Source organism: Sapajus apella, unplaced genomic scaffold, assembly GCF_009761245.1.
Source record: "Sapajus apella isolate SASKATOON/1434 unplaced genomic scaffold, GSC_monkey_1.0 scaffold54, whole genome shotgun sequence".
Taxonomy (NCBI): Eukaryota; Metazoa; Chordata; class Mammalia; order Primates; family Cebidae; genus Sapajus; species Sapajus apella.
In genome coordinates this window covers 243,775-269,657 of record NW_022436994.1, presented here as the reverse complement: position 1 = coordinate 269,657, position 25,883 = coordinate 243,775, and the positions used below count along the sequence as shown (strand labels likewise).

Here is a 25,883-nt window from a genome sequence, read left to right as displayed (position 1 = left end):
ATCGCTTGAGGTATTTTGAGACCAGCCTGGGCAACATAGTAAGACCCCCATCTCTAACAATAAAATAAAATAGAAAATAAATTACTAAAATGCAGTTTAACTGCAGCAACTACACCCTTCAGTGGCATCTGTGAGAGAAGTATTATTTCTGACCAAGCAGAGCTGTGTTTTAAAATGAAGGCTCCTCCCACCTATGAAAAACTCCCCCAGCTCCAGGTAAACTAACAGTATCAACTGTACATTATCTTAGCAATGCTTCTGTCTTCCTACCCACCAGGGACAATTGTCTCCATAGCCTGTATCTTACCCTTTCATGTAACATCGAGTTTCCGGCTCTTCGGAGACTGGGCGCATCCTCCACCCCTCCCACCCTGCTGGACCAAGGATCAGCCGTACGCCCTTCCACATTAGAACCTTCATCTCCATCCTCTTTCCCACTCCCCCACAAAACAATCAAAGCACATGCCCAAATTCACTTTTATTTTGCACACATAGGAAACAGGATCCTATCAAAAGGGAACAAAAAAGAGAAATGAGCCAATTGTTACAGAGGAAAAGCATGCACAGATCTGCTTCAAGTTTACTCTGAACCACGGACGTGCCGGGAATTCCACACGCCAGGAGCTGTCTCACTCCAGGAAGTGGACGCGACCCACCACCCACACAATGGAAACAAGAATAGCAAGGAAATGTCGCTGAAGTGGGACTTCCATATGCAGGATCGGCGTTCACAGTAGCACAATTCTAACCAGGTTCAAGGGAAAACAAAATCCGTCTCACACAAACATGGGAATATAAAATTGTGGCGCCCTAGCCTTCACTCAGTCTCTTAACATAATTTGCTATCAAAAAGATAAACGAAATTGAGTCACAGACCTTTGGGTGCCTATTCAGCTGGACCCGATTCCAGGGGCAGCTTAGTGTGCTTTTTCGTTACAAAAAATCAAGGGAGAAACTGACATGAAAAATGCAAAACAAATGAGCTGGAGGAAGAGGAGTGTTTGGACCCACGCAGTTGTCTTGGTTGTAAACAATGAGCTTGTGCTTTGCTGTCTCATTTAGATGGAGGCCTGCAGCATGGGAGGTCCCGCCCTGGCGGCCAGTGGTCACACCAGGGTGGGTCAGAGACAGTGGTGGCAGCATCTGTGCTTTCAACTGCATTCCCAGGGTGTCTGTTTTGTTTCCAAGTATTTCCCGTGGAATTCCCCAGGAGGTTCTCTGATTCTATGTCCTCAGAGTGAAAAGCACGGACAACAAATGACTCCGTAGCCACTTCCGTGAGAGGTCTTGATGTTCCAATTCAACGAGTAATGATTTCTCAAGAGGCTCTGATTAGTTCACTAAAAAATAAGCACCCCTACCTCATTCCCCATGATACAGCACATCTAGTAATCTAGGCGGCTCAGCTAAGCGGCATTGCTCGTCAGCACACAGGACAGGTCAGGACTCACACATCATCACTACAACTATGCAGCAGGACAGAGCTAGATTCCCGCTAGCCATCAACTACTCAGGAGACTATCTGTGAGACCCTGGGGTGAGCTGCGATTCCTCTCCAGGAATGTGCATCACATATCTTCTTTATTCTAATTTTGACATGGTCAATGCAGTTGAGTCAGTACTTCTCTCTTTTCCCAGCAAGCTCCTCCTCCTTGGAGCGCAGCATACATGCGCTCAGACCCGACACAACCATCATGCACTACGGTCAGCATGGCTGGCCATGCCCTGCTGACACCTCAGCCAGTCTCTCTTCCAGGAAGGGCCATGTGACTTCCCAGTCAGATGTGCCCCCTGCTTTCAAACTGCCCTTCGGAACCCACCATTGGAGCTGCTGGAGGGAAGGGGACCCCCGGGCCTGAGAACACCCTGGAGAGGCAGTGACGTCGGAGGGAAGACACATGCCCAGTCCGATCTCAAGGACAGGACACTCTACATGCACTTCCATAAACACACTGAAGAAACGGGTAACAGTGCTTTCTCTAAGTCAGACCCAAGAGCTCACAGAATGCAATGTCTCAGTTCAGGGCAGGAAGTGATTTCCCATGGATTTAAATAACTTTCCTTAGTGAATTTCAGATCACCGTCAGACCTCCAATGCAGGCCTGATTCTAGGCAACATCCTGCGGTGAGAGCGGCATGCGCTGCTCTTCCCTGGCGGTGCAGGAGAAGCCTGTCTTTAGGAAGCGAACAGAGACAGAAATGTGACAAGGGGCTTGCTCTCTCCTGATTGTCGCTCCAACAGCTTCTGGAAGAGGACGGCTGACGGGAGGACAGGCTGGAGAAGGTCGCTGGCCTCAGCTCAGCCAGCTGCTGCTTCATTGGCTGAGCCACCCGGCGTGGGGCTTCCTGCTAATACCCAGCAGAAAGCTGCTTGCCCAGGGTGCCTGGCCTGGCCCCTCCACACACCACCTGCACCTCCAGCACTGCCTTCTTCCTCTCAGTCTCTCTCCCGAAGATCTGGTCACACCACCGTAAGGACGTCAGCCCTCGGGAACTGTCACCACACTGCCACGTGAGAGCACAGACTTTGTCAGAAACAGAAGCGACAGAGGAGACACAGTGTGAGTTCACAGATTGTCCTCCATGGAAAGCCTGAAAGAGAGCTGTGCTTGCTGTGAGGATATCAGAGGAACTGCTCTTGGCGGCCCATGAGACCATTCCTGGACATGAACATCCACGGGGACAGAAAGGCCGGGGAAAGGCCCTCTCCCGTCTCTCGTCTCTCGTCTCACACGAGGGCGCCCCGCTACTTGGCCTTCACTACCTGTTCGTACGGGGGTGGAGGCGTGTTGCAGTAGGCAGGAGGGGGCGGGCAGGCCACACTCCCCTGGGGTGAGTTGGGTGGGACCTGGAAAGCCATTGCCATGGAATTTCCGACAGGGTTCATCCCCGGTCCTCCTGGGTCGGTGTAATAGGGCGGCCCCAGCTGCTGGGCTCCTGAAAGACAGATGAACATAGGTGAGAACAGAAGAGAAAGTCCCATCACATCCGGAGTACGTGCAGGCTGCAGGGCCAGCAGGTCGCCCCGTCATTCACTCAGTGACAGTGTATGAAGGACCCAACATGCTTGGTAAGGGGGCACCTGGGGCGTGGTGACAAGCAACATGACAGGCAGGCCCTGCCCTCTTGGAACTTGGATTCTACTAGACTGCGTACCACATTACCAGTTCACACATCCGGGGGAGGAAACTGGGCCACAGTAAGGTAAGGCGTATGTGGCAAACCATGGGAAGAACTGCAGAGGCCACCCAGGCTTTGTGACTCAGCCTGGCATTATCACGGCTCCACAACCCCTCTGGGCACAGAGTTTGCTGGTGACCATTTCTGAAGTAAGGTCTCCATTCCTGCCTGCTGGGCTGGCGTGTCCTCAGGGCACGAGTTACAGGCAGGGAGGCGGTGCACCTGGGCACACGTGGCCAGGCTGCGGCTGATGGACGCTCCACAGGTCAGGAGTGGAGCTGTGGGCTGACTCCCCAGTGACAGGCGGAAGCGCAGGATGTGGGGGCGCCAGGAAAGGTGACGGGAGGGCACAACCTAGCCACCCGACCCCAAATCTAGCCCTGACTCTGAGGTGCTGTTTTCCGCCTGGTTACTGTGATCGTGCAGGTTAACACTGTAGAATATGGTATATGTCAATAAAGAGAAGAAACTGAGTGCTGGGTGTTTCCCGGGTAAAGCTGATTCTGTGACAGGACTCAGGTGTATTTGAAGTGAGGCTTCGTTCAGCTCAGGGAGATACTCAAGTGTCAAAGAAGCTGCCCCTGTGTGAATATCGTGTAGGGTTTTGTTTTTTCTTGCAAATCTCCCCCTGACACAGTTTGATAAAGTTCTGACTCTAGAAACATGCCCATCAAGGTGCACAACATGTTCCAAACCTCCAAAGCCCACATAAGTCAGACCGTGAAAATCTGGGCATGTGCTGAAGGAGAGAATGTGGAATAGAAGCACAGGCCTGACCCGCACTGTCCCTCACCGAGCGCTCTCACCTGCCAGGGGGGCACTCGGCACAGACACCGCCCCGCCCTGCACCTGCGCGTCCCGCAGACGCCACCTGTCTGCTCTCACCCACCGCCTGAGGCATGTTCTGTTTAGAAGTCGATCTACTGCCATTACCATGAGTTTTCCAAGGGCAGATATTATGTTTTATTTAGATCTGGATCCTGCTATACATTATACAATTAAAAAGCCAAGGATTTTTAAAAAGAGGCCATCGCATCGCAACAGCCTAGGCAAGACACAACGAAGGCCTCTGAATATCAGAGAGAAAATGGAGCAGAGGGAATGAAGCACTGAGGCTGTCAGCAGTGACTGGCCTGGGACTGACTGGGTGGGGGGCGTGGGGATGGAGACAAGGGCTGAGAGGAAAAGGTCCTGGCCTCCGGTCTCAGTAAGGGCCTCCCGACAGGCAGCGGAATACCAGACAAGGGCGGGGCAGACGGTAAAGTCCATGCTGGGCTGGAGACGTGAAGGCAGCTCTGGAGCCTCCTCTAGAAGGCAGTGGTAGAAACGTGGGCGTGCCGAGGGGAAGGCATCAGGGAGGAGCAGCACGCGAGGCCTGGAGGGGAGCAGGGAGCACCTAAGGCCAATAACAAGGACGCACAGGCCACAGGAAGACGTGGCAGGAGGCGGTGCGCCGGAAGCCAGGGCAGCAAGGGGTGGGAGAATTTTCAGGAAGAAGTGATGTCCTCTCCCTGGCTGAAGAGAGGTCAAAATAGGCATGGCCATTTCCAGCAGCTGTGGCCTTGGATTTCCCGTGTTCCTCGTCTGCAATTTCACACCATGGTGGACACAGGTCCCTGCTGCAGTGGGGACAAACGGTCCGGGCTGGAAGTGAAGACAGAGGAGGGGGCAGGTGGCAGGAGGAGGGGGCAGGTGGCAGCTGGAAGGCACACAGGGCAAGGGAAGGTGTCTTTGTAAGGATGGAAATGCTTGTGAATATGAGCAGGGGTGGGGAGAGACACCCAAGACAGAGAGGACTTTCGGGGAGCACAGCTCAGGGAGGGCAGGGGCCTCTGATGCAGCACTGGGAACCCACTAACGAGCTGGAAGATGGGGGACAGTGGACGGAGTGGGCAGAGCCATGCGGGGTGTGACCCTGAGAGCCACAGCAGGGGACTCGACCCCCACGGGGTTCGGCAGAGGGGCGGGGTACACATGGCTGGCAGCCTCCACTGCCAGTGGAAGCGGGTCCAGGTGATTGGTTTGCTGGTTCCAACTGGCGATTCCAAAAGCCTCAAGGACAAAAGGAGCAGTGCGTGACGGTCACAGCTGGGAGCCAGAATAGTGACGAGGAGTGACAGGCCCACTGGTGCAGGATTCAGTGGGGACAATCTGCACAGGGGTGACAGCCAGGAGCAGGGGGACTCCACCGCCCCTCCCCCCACACGGGGTGTGCCCTGGGAGGAGCCCTTCCGTTCTGGTTTGTGGTCGACGGTTCAGTTAAACAAAATACGCAGAGGACTTAGGAAGAGGCTGGGGTTGCAGGAAGACTTTCTCCAGAAGATGAGGTAGAAAGAGTCAGGAGAGGTGACTAAAACCACAACAGCCCCAAGGCTGCCCCTCATGTCACCAGTGTCCATCAGGCCAGCCTGGGCCTGTGTGCAAGGCGGGGAACGGCGCAGGATGGGGGTGAGGCAGGAGGACAGAGGCTCTGCAAGAGAGAGTGCCTCACCAAGGTCACACCGCCACTACAGCAGCATCAGGACTTGAACCCAGCCATGAACCAGAGAGTCAGACTCTCCCTACGGTAACACGTGTCTCTCATACAGGTGAAGTGGAGGAAGGAGTTCAGGCAAGGGTGAGCTGGGAGAGCCACAGACTGGGGGTGTCATGGCCCCTGGGTGGAGCACCGTCAGCCAGCACCCTAGACGGGCTGCACTCGCACCCTCGGCTGGTCACCTGTCTGGACAGTGCTGGGGTCGTTTTACTCCTAATGCCATCATCACTCCCTCACTGGGAGTCTTGCATGGTCTGAAAGGGAGCTACAGACTCAGCAAAGACTGGGAGGGCACAGTGTGATGGTAACGGAGACCACCCCTTCTCAGTGAGCTGGCCCAGCCCTGCGGGTGCCAAGGGGCTGGCCAGGCAGCCTGCATTCTTAGCAGGACCTGCCAGCTCTCCAGCCCACCTGACTGGCCAGTGGCATGTTGGAGGGGCTGAGCCAATCTTTCCTGGGGATGCAGGAGAGTCCGGCGGGCCGCAGAGGGATAGGTGGAAATGCAGGGAGAGGGAGAGGCGGCAGGCAGAGAGGGTGGCCCAGGAAGGACAGAGGCCAGGGGCCCAGAGGCCTGACTCCTGACAGTGCTGTTTCACCAAGGTCTTTGCGTCATTAAAGTCAGCCTATACCCAGGGCACATAGGTCTCTGCTCTCTCCTCTCCAGCCATGCCCTGGCTTCCCCGCTCTGTCTCCTCTAGGCCAGCTGCTCCTCCAGCTGTGGGCAGGGGCCTCAACGCAGGGCAGCAGGGGCAGAGCTCGTCCCTGCCACCCAGGCTGCAGCCTGCTCGCCCTATACTCCCCACCCCAACTCATGGGACAGCAAGCTCTCCCAAGGGACCAGGCCGGCTCTGGGAGGCTCCTGCCCACTTCAGAGCCTCGAGTCTCACCGGCTGCCCTAGTCTCCATCCCCCAGCAGCAACCGCACTGCCCGGATCTGGCCTGCCCTCCCTGGGCCCTCACTAGATGACGTCTCCTGGGCTTTCACCACCCAGACTGTGTCCCCTGGAATGCCTGTGCCCACCTCATGCCAGGCTCCTCCCAGCCTCTGGTCTGGCTAATTCCCATGTATCTTTTAGTCTCAGCTCAGAATCACCAGGCAGCCCCCTCTTGCTGTCACTGCCTTCCCGCTGAGCAGGCACCCCTGTCCTCTGGCACCCGGAACAAGGCAGGCCTGTGGGTGTGCAGCCCTCGCCCAGTGTGGTATGATTTTCTGAGCCTTCTGAATATAAGGACAGAACATCACTCATCCTGGTGCCCTGACAGCCCAGAAGGCACCTGGCATGTGGCAGACGTTCCATAAATACGTGGGAGGAGTGACTGAAGTGGAGGCGAGTGGTGACCTGGATCTGGGCTTTGACTCTGCCAGATCGTGCTGGGTGCACAGGGGTTTCCTGAGACGCACCTGTTTCTGATATGATAGGCGTGACCGGCTTCCCCACCCAGCAAGCCTGTGTCAAGCCCGTGGCTCCTGTCAAGGGGAAGACCCCAGCTCCCTGCTGCAGGTGAGGGAGGGGCGGGAGTGTGGTCTTTGTAGCAGAGAGGCAGCCAGGCTATGTTTGCAATGTGGCCAGCCACGCTGCAGAACCAGAAACGCCAGCACCTGCACCCACTCTAACTGGTATTTTCATGTTCATAGCCGCGATGACGGATCCTGCCAGGAATTGGTGGGACAGGACTGAAATATTTGAACATGGAGATGGAGAGGCATTTGGAATATAAAAAAGAACGAAGAGGAGGAGGATAAACTGTGTATTTGTCAAGAACATGAACCCTTAGGTAAAAAAATTGGTGACCACGCTGGAGGGGCTGTGGTTGAGGCTAAAAGGCAGTTGGGGCCGGAGGCTGGAGCCTTGGGAGCAGCTGAGGGCCCCGGCCAGATGGAGGCAGCCAGGCAAGGCGAAGCCAGCCAGGCAAGGCGAAGCCAGCATGGCCGGGGAAGCAGCACGCAGAGGGCGCGCCCACCCACACAGCTGCTGGGCTTCTGCTCATTTGGCTACAACTCTTCACAGGCCGCTGGCCATGTTTACCATTCGGACTCCCACAAAGAGGAGCCACTGAGGGAAGGTGGACCCAGTTCTCACAGAGGCAGAGACTCATTTAGGAAAGAAAGCAAGGACACTTCATGCCGTGCGTGAAACTGGCAGACAGAAGGCCGGCACGGCCCGGAATGTGCCCACAGACTTCAGAGACTGCAGCAAAGACATTCCCAGAAATGCACAGATGATTCTATGGCATGTGGCTCTGGAATCAAACGCACCTGAAAGTCATAACCTCAACTCCATAATCACAAGTAAGCACGGTGAGAACAAAAATGTGAGCGTTCCCAATGAAGCCCTGTGACTAAACAGCAAAATTACAAAATGAGTTTATTACCAGGAGCAAATATAGAACAAAATCAGAAAACAAAGCCAAGGGAGCTGCAGCTGGGAGCAATGACTCCAGACAAAAAAAGGGCCTTTTCATGTGCACAGACAATAAAGAAGATTAAGAAATAAAACAAATGGCAAAAGAGCTACCTAAAATGGTATTCTGTCCCAAGGAGAATGGTTTGCAAACTGAAAGGAAGGAAAAAAAAAATGGGTGAGGGAAAATGAAAGACCAAGATAAATGAGAACTGAGCAGATGCTGGGGAGAGCTTTCAGACTGCCGGCCTCTGACCAAGTACCTCTCAGAGCAGGAACTGTGGAAAAGAACCAGGACCTCAGGGCCCTATGACACGCCAAGTGCATTTTCCTTACAGATCAAGCATCTCACATACAACCTGTCATTCCAGCCCTACAGGGATGCTATGAGATACACACTATTTCCATTTTACAGATTGAGAAGTGGAAGCCCAAATAAATTACACAATGTGCCCAAGGGACTCTCCTTCCAGTGGACACTGTTGCATCTGTGAGGACCCAGGTGGGCCTCTCTCAGCCAGGAAGGAGAGCTGAAGCAGAGGAGATGAGGCAGGCAGCAGGGGCCCACAGAAGGAGCCCGGCCCCAGGATGCTGCTGAGCCACGCAGGTAAACCATGGCCTTCCTGCTATGGCCTCTCACGACTCTCCTGTCATGAGAGACAATTCTTCCTTATTTTTGAAGCTGGCGAACTGGGGTATATGTCACTTGTAGCCAAAAGCCCTGAACTACCTCTTCCAGAGGACACTTTCACAAGCAACAGACGTGTTACCAGGTCACTGCTGGTCTCTCTGTGTCCTCTGAACTTTCTAGTTTTGTTTGGTTTGGTTTGGTTTGAGGTAGTATCTGTTCATTTTGCTAAACTGTCTCAGCACTGAAAAATATTTCTGAGCTCATTCTCCAGTTTTAAGTAAGTACTGAAAAACTGTTTACAAATAGTTTTGTTTCTCCTTCCTGATGGCTGAATATTTTAATACTTTAGCCAGAAATTTTTGAGCAATCTTAAATATTAGTTATGATACTAAGCAATTTTCATGGGAATTCTTTCACAGTTTCACTAAATGTCATGTTAGCAATGGGTCTAAAGTGCACACTCAACAATTATTTGTGGAACATTTCCCATTCAAAAGGCATTTCCCATTCATGCAGCACACAGTGGAAGGCTTCAGCCTGGAACCCAGGAATTGACACGAGGTCTTTGTTAATAAAAGGCCTTATATGGCTAGTTTCGAAAAAGCTTTGATAAAGAATATATATCAAATTGCACTGACAGATTTTCGACCACCTACTGAGATAACCATTGCTTTTGATATAACTTATCATGTTAATTGCTTACCTAAAATCAAACTATCTTTTCTTTCTTAGGAAGATCATGGTTGGTTCTGATGGTTTACTACTTTGATACACTGCTTAATTCAGTTTCCTAAATATGATTCAATATTATTTTATTTTGGTGTTCATTCCCAAGTCATACTAACTTTACAAAATGAATATGTAGCATTTCTATGATTTGTAGTTTTTGATACATTCATTAAAATGAACTGTTTCTTAAAAGTTTTAAAAAAACATATGAATTTAAAGACATTCTGGGAGATAATTCTTTGAAAATGTCTCCAAAATCTCGCTTGCTTTTTGAGTTACTGAAATGTTCAATGTCTCGATGCGCTCTGGTATCATACACTTTGCCATCTTACCAGATTTTCCAATTCATGAATACTTCCCGGTGATTTTTAACTCCTTTGAATCTGTAGTGTTTTAATTTACGCTTTTATTTTTGCGTTCTTCTACTTTACTGATTAGGTTTATAAGGAGGGGAACAAGCAATGTAATTCGCTTTACTGCTTTTTATCAACCGCTAACTTTTGAGATTTATATTTTTCTGATTTTTACAATTAATTTGTATTTTATTTATAATTTCTCCCATCTCTACTTCCCAGGCTTAATTTTACCCACTCTTTATATATTTCTGTGACTTTATTAATTTCTGAGCCTCTTTTGAGGAGAGCTCGGTTCATTTGCTTTTTCATATTTTAAACTTTTAACAGAATAAAGTTGGGAATCCATTAATGCCTCTAAAAATCGGCTGAACATGCACTGCATACATCGTTGCATTCATTTCATTGACGCCTAAGTCCATTTGTGTATTCAACAAAGACAATTCTCACTGAGTGCCAGCACTGTTCCGGGCACTCAGAAGGCAGCAGTGACAAAAACAGAAAACCTCAGTTATTTTGGTTCTTGCAGTCTAGAGAGACAATAATCCAGGGAAGTAAGAAAACTAGAGCGTAGATTAGTTGGTGATAAGTGCCAAGTGTGAAAATAAAGCAGGAAAATTGAAAAAAGAAAAGCCAACAGGGGAGGGGGAAGGGCAGTGCCATTTTTCCTTGTGTCTGCAGGCAGGGCCTCATGGGAAGGTGGAGGACATCAAAGAAATGGACGTGCTGGGCAGAAGGGGCAGGCAGCAGGTGCTGGCAGAGCACGCTGTGTACCTTGGTGTGTCCATGGAGAAAGGCCAGTGCGTGGCAGGAGGTGAGTGAGCGGAGGAGCCGCAGGAGAGGTCAGAGCCTGCTGGGTGGCCAGGAGGGGTGCTGAGAGAAGAGAGGGCTTCCATGGCCCCTCAAGGTGCTTCTGTGGGTGTGGTGGGCCCATGGGAGTGCTGGGAGCACAAGCCTGTTGTGCTCCTGTTGCGACTCTGGCTGCCTTGCTGGAAACAGACCGAGGTGAAGGCAGGGGCAGCAAGAGAACCAGCAGGGAGGCTCTCATCAGAGTCTGAACAAAGGGTGGGGTCAAAAGAAAAGGCCAAGTGGCCCCAAGGCTCCTGGCCAGAGCCGGAAGAACAGAGATGGGGCCTAGAAAGAGGGCGGAGGAGAAAACCAGCACCACAGGGTCCTCTACTCCCACGTTTTTGATGCAACACAAAATCTACGGGCATAGTCTTTCATTTCCAAATGGGTGCAGAGCATACATTTGTTCATTTAAAGACATCTACAAACTGCAGGTGCCCTAAGTAACTGCTAACCCTCACTGAACGCTGACTCTCTGGCCCTGTGCTCAGCAGGGGACACGAAGGAAGTACTGTTAGGATCCCAGCTTCAGGGGCTTGAGGCTCAGGGAACTGAGCAACTTTCCCAAGATCGTCAGAGTCACAAAGTTTGAAACGGAGCTCCTGGCATCTGGAGGTATGCAGTTTCCACTTCTATAAATGTATTCAGACACACTTTGCAGTGCAAAATCTAAGAGCTTCTTTCAAATGTTCCATTAGTTTTTATATTTTGATCAGATTAAGGTGATTTTAAAATCAGGATTAAAAGGACTTCCTTTTCATATGCATCTATTAGTAAATCTATGGAATATTTCTCAAAGAATACACAAAAAAACTGGTAAGCTGGAAGAAGGGAATTGGACTACAGATTGTGTATTTCTTCTTCCACTGTATATACATTGTACATTTCCTCTTGAGGTACATACATTATCTTATTACAAAAAAAAAAAAATCTCCTGCTGCTGCCTTTTGGGGAAGAGAGCAGGAAGAGTTAAAAGACATGTGGGTATGAGGTACCCAGCTCTCAGGCCGACCTATTAGGGTTTACAGAGACCAGATACTTGAAACACAGCTGAGATGCATGAGAACATTGCCTTAAGACATCAGGGCCCTAATGTCCCACAAGAAAAGGCACAGACAAACTTGGTAAGCAAGATTAAGTAGAAACTGAAACCCCCACACCGAAAGTTTTTACTTTTTTTTTTGCCTAGCCGTATAAATCAGAAGTTGAGTGGAGACAACAGTTTTGCTTGTTGCTGCTGATTTTTATTAAACAAAAGCAAAACTGACTGTTAATAGAATTCCCGTGCATCCTACAGAGCAGATCCTGGAGCATCTGCCAGAAATTAGAGAAAAAGCAGTCATGTTACTCCAAGAGAGAGGATGAACTTCCACTCCAGTCCTGCAGAGTTCACAGGTGCTCATGCTATTCTTAATGCTGCACCTGTAGACTGCGGCCAGCACAGCCCATCCTTCAACGCCTGTGTCTTCGTCAAACCTGTAGCACTTCTCAGTGCAGGGGGCATCCTGAATCACCTGGGGATCTTGCTGAAATACAGACCCTGACTCAGCGGCTCTGGGTGGGGCTGGGGTGTAGAGAGCCTGCATTTCTAACAGGCTCCAGGGACCACGAATGTCTTCAGGCCGTAATTTGAGTGGCAAGTGCAAGGCACTTGGTAAGTGTCTGAGGATTACCATCCCTCCTTAAGAGAAGGAATCTGAGTCAGGAAGGATAGGCTCCTCCCTTCACTCAACCCTTCAGTTCAGTAGTTCCATGAGCTCTGGGCCCAGGAAGGACCCCGTCCCTGCTCTGTTCTCACCGCCCCCATGCCCCACCCTGGCCAAGCCACACGGCCTCTTACTGAGATGGTGACAGCTCTCTCTCAGGTTCCTTTGCTTAGGTTTGTGACTCTCTCCAAAAGTTCTCCTGTGCAGCTCGCAAGTCTCCTTTGCCTAATCCCTCCTCGTGAACTCCTGTTACTTCCCCATGTCATGCTCTTTAGCCTCTCTCCTTAAGCAGAATATATTTGGATTTTGATTTTAACATAGCATATTGATCTTTTTCTTCTTACAAGGAGTGTTAACATTCCTCTTCACTGCCATATAGATTGTGGACGATCTTCCTCTGTTATGTTTTGGTTTTGTTTCCTTGCTATTTCTTATCTAGTCTGTTTCGCTGTCCTCCCTCCCTTTTTAACTTTCAGTACTATCTTTGACAGTGGTTTAGAGTGTGGACATGCTGCCTTAGCTTTCAAGAGGAGCTACTGCAGAGACATCCCAGGAGCTGTCAAACTCAGCAGACTTGCTGTTGCAGAGATTCAGCCTCCTAAGCCTCTTCCCACACCCTCGCCAGTCTTTCTTCACTGAACCTGGGGAACCACAGGTGCTTTCCTTTGTGACCTCGTCAGGCACTTCTCCAACCTGCAGACGCCTTGAGGGGGAAGGGGGGACAGCAGTGCAGGCTGGAGCAGCTGAGGACAGCACTGTGGCCTCAGTGGAGTGGCCTCTGTGCCAGCCAGCCAGGTGTGGAGTGAGATTACGGGCACGAAGTGCACTTGGGTTGGGTGCTCTTGAGAATCCCACCCAGCCCTGAGATTCTTTTGACGTTTTTTCCTTGAAATAATACAGTGAACATGTAGCAAAACTAATTAGGCAACAAGAGAGAGAAAAGGCACCCCAGAAATAGAATGAAGAGGGAGAAATAACTACAAAGACAACTGTTACTGTGAAAGACGTTTAGAATACCGTGAACAAGTATGCATTCTCCCTCAGTCTCCAGAAGCAACTCACCCCACTGCCGCGCCGACTTCTGGCCTCTAGAACTGCAGGAAGACACATTCTGGCTGCTTTAAGCCACGGGGTCTATAGCGCTTTGTGAGGGCAGCCCCAGGACACGAATGCAGCGCGCACCTTCTCCTGCTGTCGGCAGCACGAGCCCACAGCACGCACGGCAGTCTCAGCGCAACAAAACCAGCACCACTCCCAGAGCGTCATTACTGGAAACAGTTTAAAACTGCGCGGTGCTTCTTTTTGTTTGTTTAGGACTAGCCCTGGGAATCTGTAACCCTATACTTTTTTTCCTCTTTTTACCTAACTTAGATCAAAGAATTAATAGCAAATCCCCGTGGCCCCATGCCCAGCTAAGCTCCTTGCTCTGTTTTCACTAATCATCATCACGTGTGCAGGCCTGGTCTAAGCAGCCAGCCCACCTCGCACCCACCAGCTTCTCCTCCACAGGGAACCCAGCCTTGAAATACTGACACGCAATGAACAGCAGACAGAAAAACACACCACTTCACATCTTTTGAAAGTATTCGCAAGTCTTCTAAAAAAAGAAGAAAACATGTGGGGTACAGTGGCTCACACCTGTAATCCCAGCACTTTGGGAGGCTGAGACGGGTGGATCATGAGGTCAGGAGTTCAAGACCAGCCTGGCCAAGATGGTGAAACCTCGTCTCTACTAAAAATACAAAAATTAGCCGGGCATGATGGCATGTGCCTGTAATTCCAGCTACTCAGGAGGCTGAGGCAGGGAACTGCTTAAACTCAGGAAGTAGAGGCTGCAGTGAGCCAAGATTGAGCCACTGCACTCCAGCCTGGGCCACAAAGCGAGACTCCGTCTCAAAAAAAAAAAAAAAAAGAAAGAAAACATGACAGAGAACTAAAAGTGGATTTAAGGTTGCGAAGGTAAAAGGCAGACAGAATGGAAATGCACATCGTATTTTTGCTGACTCTCCACAGGCAATCTGAATGTGTATGATAAAGGGGATTTCCAACTTCAGCCTTTCACTTTGGGTGGTGCAGCATCCTCGTTTTCCTACGAGAGGAGGTCAGAAGTCACTGTCATCCTGTCCTTGACCCAGAGCTGGAGGCCGGGCGCAGCTGCCTTGTCACCCCAGGTGTCCTGTGGCTGCACACGGCACCCGCACACGGCACTTTCACAGAGCGCTTAGTGGGTAGGGTGGACATGTGGGCACAGGGACCTCACGTGGGGCTGCAGGCCTCGCTGAAACAAGGGGCCTCCGGTCTTGTTTGGCCCATGTTTTCTCTCACCTGCCCCTCGATGGGCTGGAAGCAGCCATTTCAAATATTAATACATTAGGGAGAAAAGTGCAATGGCAGACTTGGGAGCTGAGGGGATATGGAGGAGGACCTGCTTCCCACAGGGAGAAGAACACAGCCAGTGAGGCAGGGGGGCCTGTCGGACCCAGAGCCCTCGTGTGCAAACGTGAGGGAGACACTTGGCACGCACAGTGTGCTCCCCAAGATGCAGGCACCTACGAGTGGACTAGGGTGGGCCAGGGGCTCAGGCTCTGTCTCAGCCGCATCACTGGTGAAGCAGAGGACAACGGGCAAGGGACTTAAATCTGCTGGAAGTTTCTGTTCTCACCGATTGAAGGTCACAGATGTGCAAGCTTTGTTGTGAGTAATGTAACAACAGTAATGTACCAACAGGGCAGTCTGTAAAAAATTCTTTTTGAAATACAGTCTGTGCAAAGTGTGTTATCTGTCATTACTCATTGTGGCCAAGGACATTAAAATTCACATGGAAAAATCCTTTTTAAAAATTAGCTGCCACTTTTGTATGGCAGAACATTCTAGATATATCCACTTTATGCAAACTGGGCTGTGCATTCATAATAGCAAGAGAGGGGTCACAGGGAGGGGAGGGGAGGGGAACCATGTGGGCTGGAAAGAGAAGTGCTGAGTAAGAAGAACGGAGACACAGACCGAATGTCAGACAGACAGAGCTGGAGGACTCTGTGGAAATATATTCTGGCTGGCGAGGAGGCCTACCATACTGGGTGACCCCGGTCAGCCAGTCTCCTTCTGCCATCAGGGATGAATGAGTAAGGAATATTCTGCTAACTGAGAGTATATGCATAGATCGGCATTTGTGACTTGCAAACAAAAAAGAATTTCCAGTTAATTTTTTTCAGCAAAACCATAAACTGAAAAATAATTATCCTGAAGGTGGCTGCCCGGGGCAGCACAGAGTGGGCAATGAGTGTGACACCCCACAGTGCAACAGACCCTTACAACCCCCCACAGCCACACACTCTGGGTCCCTCTGCCCTACTGTTTCTTTAGGAAAAAATCCGGAATGGAAATGTCAAAGCCGCGGGGGTTGGAGATCAGGGAGAGTTGTCCCACCATCACCCCCGCACGTCAGAAGCACCGTTGCGTTGGAGAGAGTGACACTCATTCCACCAGTTCTGAAGCCAGATGTCCTCACAACTGAAGCAGCCCTGTTTGTGCTTGGGCTACGACTTGAGGGTAATTAAACTGTCAAAACACCCTCCTACTATTTCCATTTTCTTGCAGTTGGTGTCATTTAGTCACTGCAGGCTGACAGCCTTATTACAGGATTGAGACATGAGAATGAATAGTCTGAAACCCCTCAACGAACTCACCACAGATGACTGCGGGAACGAAGGAAGCCGCATCTGTGGATGGGAAAACTCCATGCACTCAGTCACATTAAAGGCAATCATTTTAAAGAAAACTTCAATCACATGAACACCGCACACTTCGTTGTTACCCTCTGCAGTCTCTCTCCATGCATCTGTGGCATTCCACAGTTGAACTCATGACCATTTTTAGAGGTGGGGTCAAGCTATGTTGCCCAGGCTGGAGGACAGTGGCTATTCACAGGCGTAATCACAGTGCACTAAAGTCTTGAGGTCTTCGCCTCAAATCATCCTCCCACCTCAGTCTCCTGAGTGGCTGGGACGACAGTGGATGTCACTGGGCCTGGCTAGCCTCATGACCGTTTCACAGGAAACACTACCCAATGCTCTCTTCCCTAACCGCACTTTGATGGTCTTGCCGTACTGGCAAATTGATCTTGACTATGAACTTCAGTGGCCACATAACATTCCACAAAGAAGATGGACCATAATTCGATCACTGTTTCCCTTGGAGCTCCCTTAACCATCCCTTCGCCACATTCAATCACAAGGGCACAATTTCAGCTAGGGCCACTCCTGCCAGTCAGCCCCTCCTCCCACCAGGCCTACAGCGCTGCCGTTGTTCAACCCAGGCTTTTATGCTTCCTCCACGGTTCTCAAGTTCCTAAAGAGCAGGGAGGATTCCACCCATACCCTCTGCCCGTGAGAACACGGTGGCTGGCGCTAGTTAGCTCCTGTTTTCTGAGTGAGTGAATGAATGAAGACAACTTTTCCTTTACCCAGGACAACCTATTGGTGGAACCCTGCCAGCATCCTGATGGGGAAGGATTTGGGGCTGGGCATTTAGGGGGCTCTGACTTTCTGCTGCTGCTGCTTCTTGGTTGCCGCCGCACGCACAGATTACACAGAATGAGGAGCGCTTTTCTGAGGACGATTTCATCTTGCAGTTAAGGTGCTAAGGTTTAGAAGGGACCATGGCCCACCCTGGGTCTCATAGACCTGGGGCCTTTTACCTCCCTGACCAGGGCCTCTTCCTTAAATCACAGCCTCTCCACACTCCTCTTGCTTTTCAACCTTTGCACAACCTGGCCAGGCCTTGAGCCTTTCGGCCAGCAGCTGCATCCTTTGGGTCCTGGTTCCTGGGCTGGCCTGGAGTCCTACCTCTGCATCTCAGCCTCATGCCAACTTTGCCAGCCCCGTTCCACCACGTTCAGAGTCCTGCCACAACCCACACCACCCCCTAGGACCACGATGCCACCAATTTCCTCCCCTCCCTGACCAGGAGCCTCTTTGCAATGCACAAACTCTCTGCTTTCCCATGCTCATCAGTGATGCTGGTCCCAGCAGGAGCGCCACGCAAGCCCCTCTGCACCCCAGGATATGAGCCACTGCCCTCCCCCGCCCCAGTGGATAAGTCTGGGTCCCCTAAAACTCTCTGCCTTTTCATGTTCATTAATAGATATCCTTCGCCTGAACCTACTTCCCCTCTCTCAGACCAGCAGAGGAAAAATGGGGCCCCGCTGAAAATTTACTAACACCCACCCTGCTTTGTTCGGATGCCTATACACCCTGGCACTGCCCCCAAGCCTCGGGCATGACACTTACCCTGTGGACCGCATGGGATGCTGGGACCCCTTGGCTCCTCTCCCCCACCAGACTGTCAAGCTCTGCGTGGCCGTCCTCTCAGTCCCCATGCTCCCAGGGCCTCCACTGCAGATGGTCTGGGATCTGAACAGATAGCTGCAGCAGCGTGAAGCCACCCTCAGGGGAGGTGGGTGTCCAGACCAACAGCAGGCAGGACCCGGCAGACCCCAGTCTCATGTTCAATAATACTCTGAATTCTTTCCAAGCTCAGCACTGTCAACAAATGATCCAGCCATGGACCTGGCAGGGAAATGATGGAAACGGGACACTCCCACAGAACCCTGGGAGCCTACTTTCATATGACAGTCTGGATATTCTGGGATGAGCCACACTATTGCAGGCCTGCAAGATGTATAAAATGAAAAGGGGATGGCAAACCAAGTGTACATTTTGGTCAAAGAAGATACGTTTGGACTAGCTGCCACTCGCTGTAGAGGGCAGGGGGCTTACTCACTCTTAATCCAAATGGTTCTTCATGGGAAGCCTTCCTGGAGCTGTGCACCAGATGGAGTCTCCTACTTTCATGGTTTCCTAGCATTCTCAGCTTCCTCTCCCTCACACTCATGATGATCAGTACCTATCAAGTTGTTTGTGCAAAAGCTCCCACGGGTGCTGGAACTGTACGGTGCACGTGGCTGTGGCTCACGATTGGCATCCAGGCTGTGCGGTGTCCTGAGCTCCTGCAGGCACCCTAGCAGGTGTGCAGTGACCATGGGCCAACACAGCAATTCGGGCAAGTCTGGGCTCCAGGCTGTGACTGTGGCTGTGATGTATACCGCCCCTGGTTTACCGGGCTGCAAACACAGGGGTGCCCGAAGTTCACCCGGCCTGAGGATGAGGGCTGGGCATCTGCTTGGTGCCCGAGACTGTGAGTCCTGTACACAGTCTTGTGGGGAGCCCAGTGTAAATGTGGACGATCAAAGCTTGTAAAGCCCCTGGCAGGGCACCCAGGGAGAAGGTGGAAGTGACGCATGCAGAGACAGCGTCACTATGGGCGCAACACAGAGCGGCATCTTGGAGGAAGAACAGGCATTTTCCAGCAGCAGGAGGGCCTGTGCAGGGCCCAGTGCAATGCAGGACTAGGGAGAGGAAGTTGCTCAAACTGGACACAGAGGAGGTGGGGATGGGTCTGAGGAAGCTGTGAATGTGGCCTTGGTCCTCAGCTAGGGACTCTGGACGTACACTGTGAGCCAGGTGAGCCAGCAGAGACCCTGCCACAGAAGAACAGCATGGCCAATGTTCTTCTGTTTTGGGTTTTTTAAGAACCTTCTATGGCCAAGTGGAAGACAGAGGAGCTGGCAGAGACCAGCGGCCAGGAGGACTCTGAGCAGGCACTGCTCTGGGGTGAGGCAATGGGTGTGGCAGGATCTGAGGGCCTAGTTGTTGGGGATTCTCTCAGGCGGACAGGGCAGGGAGAGGAAGGGTGCAGGGCTGTGCACACAGGGATGCATTCTCTTCTTAAAACCCTGGCATGCCAGGGTTCAGAAGAGTTATGTAGCTACAGGCACGGTCTGAGCACCTTACCTGCTCACCACAAGAGCCCCAGTTCACATGAGCGGCAGATGCTGACACTCGGCCAGGACCACGGACCAGGGATATGTGGCTTCCTGCACTGGTGGCTGCCGGGCCTTCCATGCTAAGTGGGGCAGGGGCTGCTCCTCCCTGTACTAAAACCTCTGTGACTGATCGTGATGAGACCCAGTGAGTGGCGGCTTTCACCTCCCATTTTCACAGAAATTTTGCACTTTGCCCTATGATACAGCACAAATCTGAAACTCTTCAAATATTTCCAAATATCAAAGACTAAAATCCACTACGGGTACAAAATTGTACGAACCTGACTGAAAGTTTAAGGCATAGCTCCCAGTGAACTGCTGTGGAAAATATATCTTTATATTTTTCTGAGCAATGTTTTTTAAAATAAAGAAAATTCTTTCTGAAAGGAAAACCCTGTGGAGTACCCAGTGGAAGGAAATTGTAAAAGAACAAATACACAAGTGACTTTGCATCTTGATAACATCCTGTCTTCAGGAAAACAGAAGAGAGAAGATACTTTTCTCCTTTTACCTCCAATCCCTCTACTTCGCTCCTATTTAAAAACCATTTTATTGAGGTCTGATTGATAGGCAAAAAGCTGTGCATGTTTAATATCTACAACCTGATAAATTTAAAGACAGGGCACATCCAGGAAACTATCGCCACACTCTATGCCATAAATGTTTTTATTACCTACAAAAGTTTTCCCTGCTCTTATTGTTGTTATTTTTGTGTGATAAGAACATTTAACATAAGACCTACCGTCTTAGCAAATTTTTAATTATACATTACAGTTATATTAATTGTAGGTCCTACGCTGTAAAACAGATCTCTAGGACTTACTCATTTTTCTTAACTGAAACTTTGTAAAAGTGGAGGCAAGAACTGCTCCTAGAATGGACCACCTATCTGCAGTGTGCAGTCAATGGAGAGTCCCATCCCCAGGCTCCCAGGTGGAAACTGGCTGGGAGCAGGGTGGCACAGATGCCAGAGACACACCTCCTGCCCAGCCTCTCATCTGCCAGACCTCCAGCGCTCTGATAAGCAAAGCTGGCCCAGCCCTCCAGAAACCTTGGCTCCCTGCTGTCATCACAGAGCTCCCTGGCCTGTGCCCTAAGGGAGTCCACACTACCTACCACAGTGTGTAGGAGTTTTAGACGGCTATGGCAATGTTTCATAAGAATTAAGAAACAGCGGGCCGGGTGCAGTGGCTCACGCCTATAATCCCAGCACTTTGGGAGCCGAGGCAGGTGGATCACGAGGTCAAGCGATCGAGACCATCCTGGTCAACATGGTGAAACCCTGTCTCTACTAAAAATACAAAAAATTAGCTGGGCATGGTGGCGCGTGCCTGTAATCCCAGCTACTCAGGAGGCTGAGGCAGGAGAATTGCCTGAACCCAGGAGGCGGAGGTTGCGGTGAGCCGAGATCACGCCATTGCACTCCAGCATGGGTAACAAGAGCGAAACTCCGTCTCAAAAAAAAAAAAATAAGAAGCAGCTAATTCATTTTGACCCTGGGATGCCACTGTAGTGTGTGTGATATGCACTAAACAGACCAAATGTGACAAAACCCTCTACCGCCGCAGTCTTTGTAAGTATCTGGAGTACTAGTAACTCCACAATGAATACTTACTGATCGCATGAATAAAAGGCAAAACGTGACAAAACAAAACAAATTATTAGCAATAATAAAATACCTAAGCAAATTACTGTTTAGTAATATAATTAGTATTTAGTCCAGAAGCATTAAGAATGGCAGAGGCATTACTGCTCCTACACAGAAATTTATATGTGAAATAATGTTTAAGGAAAAAGGCAGAGAGCAAATAATATGCTTATACAAAGTACATCACATGCATATGTGGCACACTGATAACTGTGTAAGAATATACGGTGATGGGCGTACGATAACCTTATGTTTGTTATCTGCACAAATGCACAATGGAGGTGGTCATCAGAGCTCAAAAAATGAGTAGCACGCCTGAGTTCTCCCTCTTCTGGCACATTCTGCAGCAGTACCCTTTACAAATGTCGGCAGAGGACGCACACTGAGGTGGGGAGAGACAAGGACACGACTGGCTGACCTGGGCCAGGATTTGGGGGCTGCCTGGTGTAGGACACGTTGAAGGCTGGCTCCTCGATCAGCGGTGGGGGGTACATGCGCCTCCGGATGAAGAAGCCGGCTCCGCAGCAGAAGAGCACGCCCATCATCAGGAGGAACCTGAGGAGAGCAGAGACGTGAGCGGGTGCCCCGAGGACTCGGCCCTGCAGCTTAAAGGCCTTGCGCACTCCTCGGGGTCCAGGACCAACGACTCCTGAATGCACGGATCGGACGGCAAGGGCGGAGCCACGAGGCTCACACCTCAGACTTGGTCCTCTCATTTTACCCAGGGCCATTCCTCCAGTGGATGGCAGCAGGCAGACGCCTGACCTGTGGCTTCTGGACAGCCCCAGGTGAGGTCACCCACACTGAGAAGCACCGTAAGTGAGCTCTGTCTCAGCTCACACGCCCAGCCGGTTTCAGGAAGCTCAGGCAGTCACTTCCCTGCCCTCGGCCCTGACCTCAGCTGGACATTTTAGAACAGGAAATGCTGTCTCAGTCCTATCTGAACATCACAGCCAACGCAGCCTGGACCTCGCCGTCTGCCTCCGTTTTCCATTCTTCACTGTCAAAGCACCAAGGCAGAGCCCGTTCATTCTTCCAAATTGTGTCTCCACTGTCACATGAACAGCCACAAGGAAACAAAAGAACGCTTCCTGGAGCACACCTTAATTACAGAGAAACTACAGGAACAGAAATACAACCAATAAAAGTGGAATCGATAGAAATGTAATCTATCAATAGAAATAAAATACAATCAATAACAGAAGTAGAGCTGAATGCTTTCAGGGCAGACCTTTGTCCAATGCACCTATGAATTCTCAATGACTATGACTTCATCAGCATTCAGTAAATGTTTGCAGAATGACTGCATAAATGGCTTCCTTCCATTCCTCATTTGCACTATACTTTTTGTTTCTAGAAAAAGAGACACTCTTTGAGAAGGACTATTAATAGACAAAACTGACAAACTGGCAAAACTGGCAAACTCTTGTCCATCTCTGGACTGAAATTATGACGGGCCCCATGGAGTCGTCCAGAAGCCATGCAGACACCCACAGGGTGAGGGCAGCTGCTCCCCTGTGAGGATGGGCATGCAGCAGAGCAGGTGGCGGTCAGTGGCACCAGTCCACACATAAAAGAAGCTTGAGAGTGGATGATAAAGCCTTTGAGAATATTAATGTGATGTTAAGTGCAAGGCCATCAGCCAGTCAAGAAGTATTTACTGGATAACCCTGGAAGGCTGCGCAGGGAGAAAAGCAGAGGCACGAGACAGGAAGGACTCAGGAAAGACGGAAACTGTGGCCTCTGTCATCTGCTTTCTTATTGATTATTCATTCAACAAGTCATCTTCAGGTGCCGTCACCACCCTGAGCACAGCAGTGAGTAGGCAGGTGAGGCCTCACTTCACTGACACTGAGCTTACAGAGGAGGGAGACAGATACCAACCCATACAACTAGTTATCTATGACCTCATAAGTGCTAAGAAAGAAAAATGGGGGATGCAAGAAGTCTGTGTGGGAGGGAGGGGCGTAAAATATACATAAATATAATTTACTCTTTTAATCAATTTTAAGTGTGTAATTCAGTGCACCGAGAGGTTTGAACAACAGTATCTGCAGTGGTGAGCAAGACTGGGAACTCTGGGTTTCCTTTGGTGACAGCTGGGCTGGGCTCTGAAGAAGAAGAGCCAAGCTGAAGGGGAGAAAGGTGGAAAGAACACTGGCCAGGTGCTGGGGCCGGAGAAGCTCAGAGCAGGAGGCCTGGAGGCTTGGTCCCGAAGATGGGCAGAGGAAGCAGCCGTGGGGAGCCAGGAGGACCCAAACCATTCGGGGGCACAGCAACGTAAGGCTTCACGTGCTCCGCATTAAGAAAACACTCAAGTTCACAAAGGGAACGGCTTCCTCTCCCAAAACTGATGTCTCTCAGGTGGGCTCAGTGACAGTCTTACACTCAACACTGAGTCCTGCTGTCAGTATCTGGGTAGAAAATACAAAGCACAGAGGGGCTGGATGTGAACAGGGTTTACTTTCTCAGCGCCGCTTCCAAGAGGCAGGGGTCCCTGGGTTGAAAAATGCAGAAGGCACCTGGTGTCATCCAAGAGATAAGCTAACTCCTGCCAAACAGGAGTAAGAACATTTCGTTTTTCTAGACAGAAGGAAAGGACATTGCAGCTCCCACCTTAGTCCGATGGAAGGCAAGCGTAAGGCAAGGCCGGAACAGAGCCGCCTGGGATCCACCTCATCCCTTACTGAAATCACAGTCTGATCATTTACTTTATTCATTTATTTTAAAAATTTATTTCAAATAATTTCTGGTAGAGACAGGGTCTCACTATGTTGCCCGGTGATCTCAAACTTCAGCACTGCGCCTGGCCAAGAACTTATTTTAAAAGAGAGAAACTAATAAAGGGGCAGGAGAAAGCGCTTCTAAAACAAGGAAAGCGACAAGGAAGGCAGTTCTCGCAGTGCTGGGAGTGCAGGCTGGCTGTTGCCCAGATGTCCTCTTTGGTTGCTCAACAGGTTTTGGATGTTTTCAAAGGGATTAAGAGAGGAAGTCTGTGCTTTTTTTTTTTTTTTTTTTTTTTTAACATTAGAAGTTACCTGATTACTTAAGTCAATTTGTTTTTTGATTCCTCTCCCCGACCCCCCATCCCCAATTGCAGCAGTTCTCAATTCTGCAGTCCCAGGGATGGGTGCAGCTGCTGTGCAAGCCCTGCCCAGGCCCCACTCGGGACCCCGCATGGGACCCCTGCTGTGGGCTCACCTGCAGTGCCAGCTAAGCCAGTCCTCACTCGGGCCCACTGGGCTTTCTGAGTCTACTCAAGGGTGTCACCAGGCAACCTTCTCTACTCTTGATGATTCCATCCAGATCTCCTTGGTGAAAGGTTCCTCCCGATCTTAGAGTTGGCAGGAACCCTAAAGGCATTCACCTTCAAAACCTTTGTTTTATGGTCAGGAGACACCTTCAAACATGGCTGAGGTGCCCAGGCTGCAGAGCAGCTCCTCCCTCCCACCCTGCCCCTTCCTCCTCTCCACCAAGGCCTATCCTCACCACACAGGCTTCCCATCACCTTTTAACACGTCCACTCTTCTTACGCTCTGGCCCTGCAAGGTGCTGTCCCTCTACCCCGAATGCCCTCTCTGAAGACCCCATCAAAAGTTTTGTAGCTTTCTTCAACTTTTCTGGCGTCAGAAGTTCTGTGCTCTGGCTTGAAAGTGTCCACACATCATTATTTACCTAGATGTCATCTCCTTCAGGGTCTGTCTGCCTAAGGACCTCTCCATAAGGACCCAGCACAAATACCTGGTGCCTATCAGACCCAATGTTGATTGAGAGAGAAAATGCATGGGGTGGAACCCAGGCACCCTTTGTATCAGGTGAGGCACTGCAGCCTCACACCCCAGATGCTCCTGTCTGCATCACCAGCTTGGAACCCTGTGTCGGAATCTCAATGTTGATGACTCAGCCCCATCTTCTGACATCTGGCACTCAGACCTTCCAATAGCCCGACCTTGTGCAATGGGACTCAGGGGAGCTTCTCCAAATGGGGCCCACCAAGTCGTCGTGTGCCACCTCGCCAAGTTGCCCTGTCTCTGACAGGTGACCCTGGCCAGTAGCTAGGAAGCACCTGGCTGCCAGTGCAGGTACAGCTTTCTGGGCAGCCCGACGGAAGGGGACAGGCCTTACCAGTTCTTCTGGACTTTCTCAAATTTCTCTTCTTTTTGATCATAAAATACCTGAACACTGACAAGCTTTTAAATTTTTTACAAGCATTCCTATGGCCTCATCATCATTCATCTGGTGCTTCAGACCAACCCAACACCCTCACAAGCCCATTCACAGTTCAGGGTTTCACACTCCAAGTGGTCCTCCTCCTTCCACCCCGAGGTCCTAGGAGGATGATGCAGAGGGAAGGCGTACCTTTCAGCTGGGCCTTGCCCTGCCCACTGCCGCCCCGCCCCCCCAGCTCTGGTACTGGCCCCCTCCACCTGGAGATGCACACAAAGGCATTAACTTTTGGACAGTCTTAGGCTACAACAATAATTCTTCTGTTACAGAGTTTTAGGCACTGGCACCTCTGTGGTATGGGGACCTGACACCAGCTCCCTGGTTCGGGGGACACAACTAGGCAGGGCTTCCCAGGTTGGTCCTAAGGGAGGCCTGGCCAGCAGCTCTAAGGTCAGGTGAGGCCAAGGAGGTGGTGATGAAAGAAGGTATCACGATTAAAGAACAACCTGGTCACATAACATGTAGAGTCCCCACTCCCTATAGGCTTCCCTAATCAAACCCTGGGCACAGGTGTTAAGGGAGAAAGACAAAAAGTGACAAAAATTCAGGTGGCTGCTGTCACATGCTCAGTAAGGTCTTAAAGTCTCAAAAGGTCAGTAAAGTCAGAATCTTCACCTCATAAAAAAAAGCTTGCATCATGCAGAGAGCAAACTCTAACCCTTTCTGGAGTTTACTGAAGGGCATCACTACTGCATGGGAGAAGAGAGGCAGGCAGGTGCAAGAAACGCTGCTTTGGTTT

General features: G+C 50.6%; 1 protein-coding gene across 2 annotated transcripts in view; it reads right to left on the bottom strand.

The window, feature by feature from the left end:
- Nucleotides 1–460: 460 nt before the first annotated feature.
- VOPP1 (VOPP1 WW domain binding protein) overlaps nt 461–25,883 on the bottom strand; it is a 94,075-nt gene continuing 68,652 nt past the window's right edge. Inside the window, exons 4-5 of one of the 2 annotated variants that reach the window (XM_032244178.1) lie at nt 21,336–21,472; nt 461–2,937 (exon numbers count right to left, since the gene is read on the bottom strand). In XM_032244178.1, coding sequence (XP_032100069.1) covers nt 2,747–2,937; nt 21,336–21,472 — 328 coding nt within the window. In that variant the 3' untranslated portion in view covers nt 461–2,746. Of the gene's footprint in view, nt 2,938–3,794; nt 7,698–21,335; nt 21,473–25,883 lie in introns of those variants that run through there. The other variant, XM_032244176.1, reaches the window with a different exon arrangement.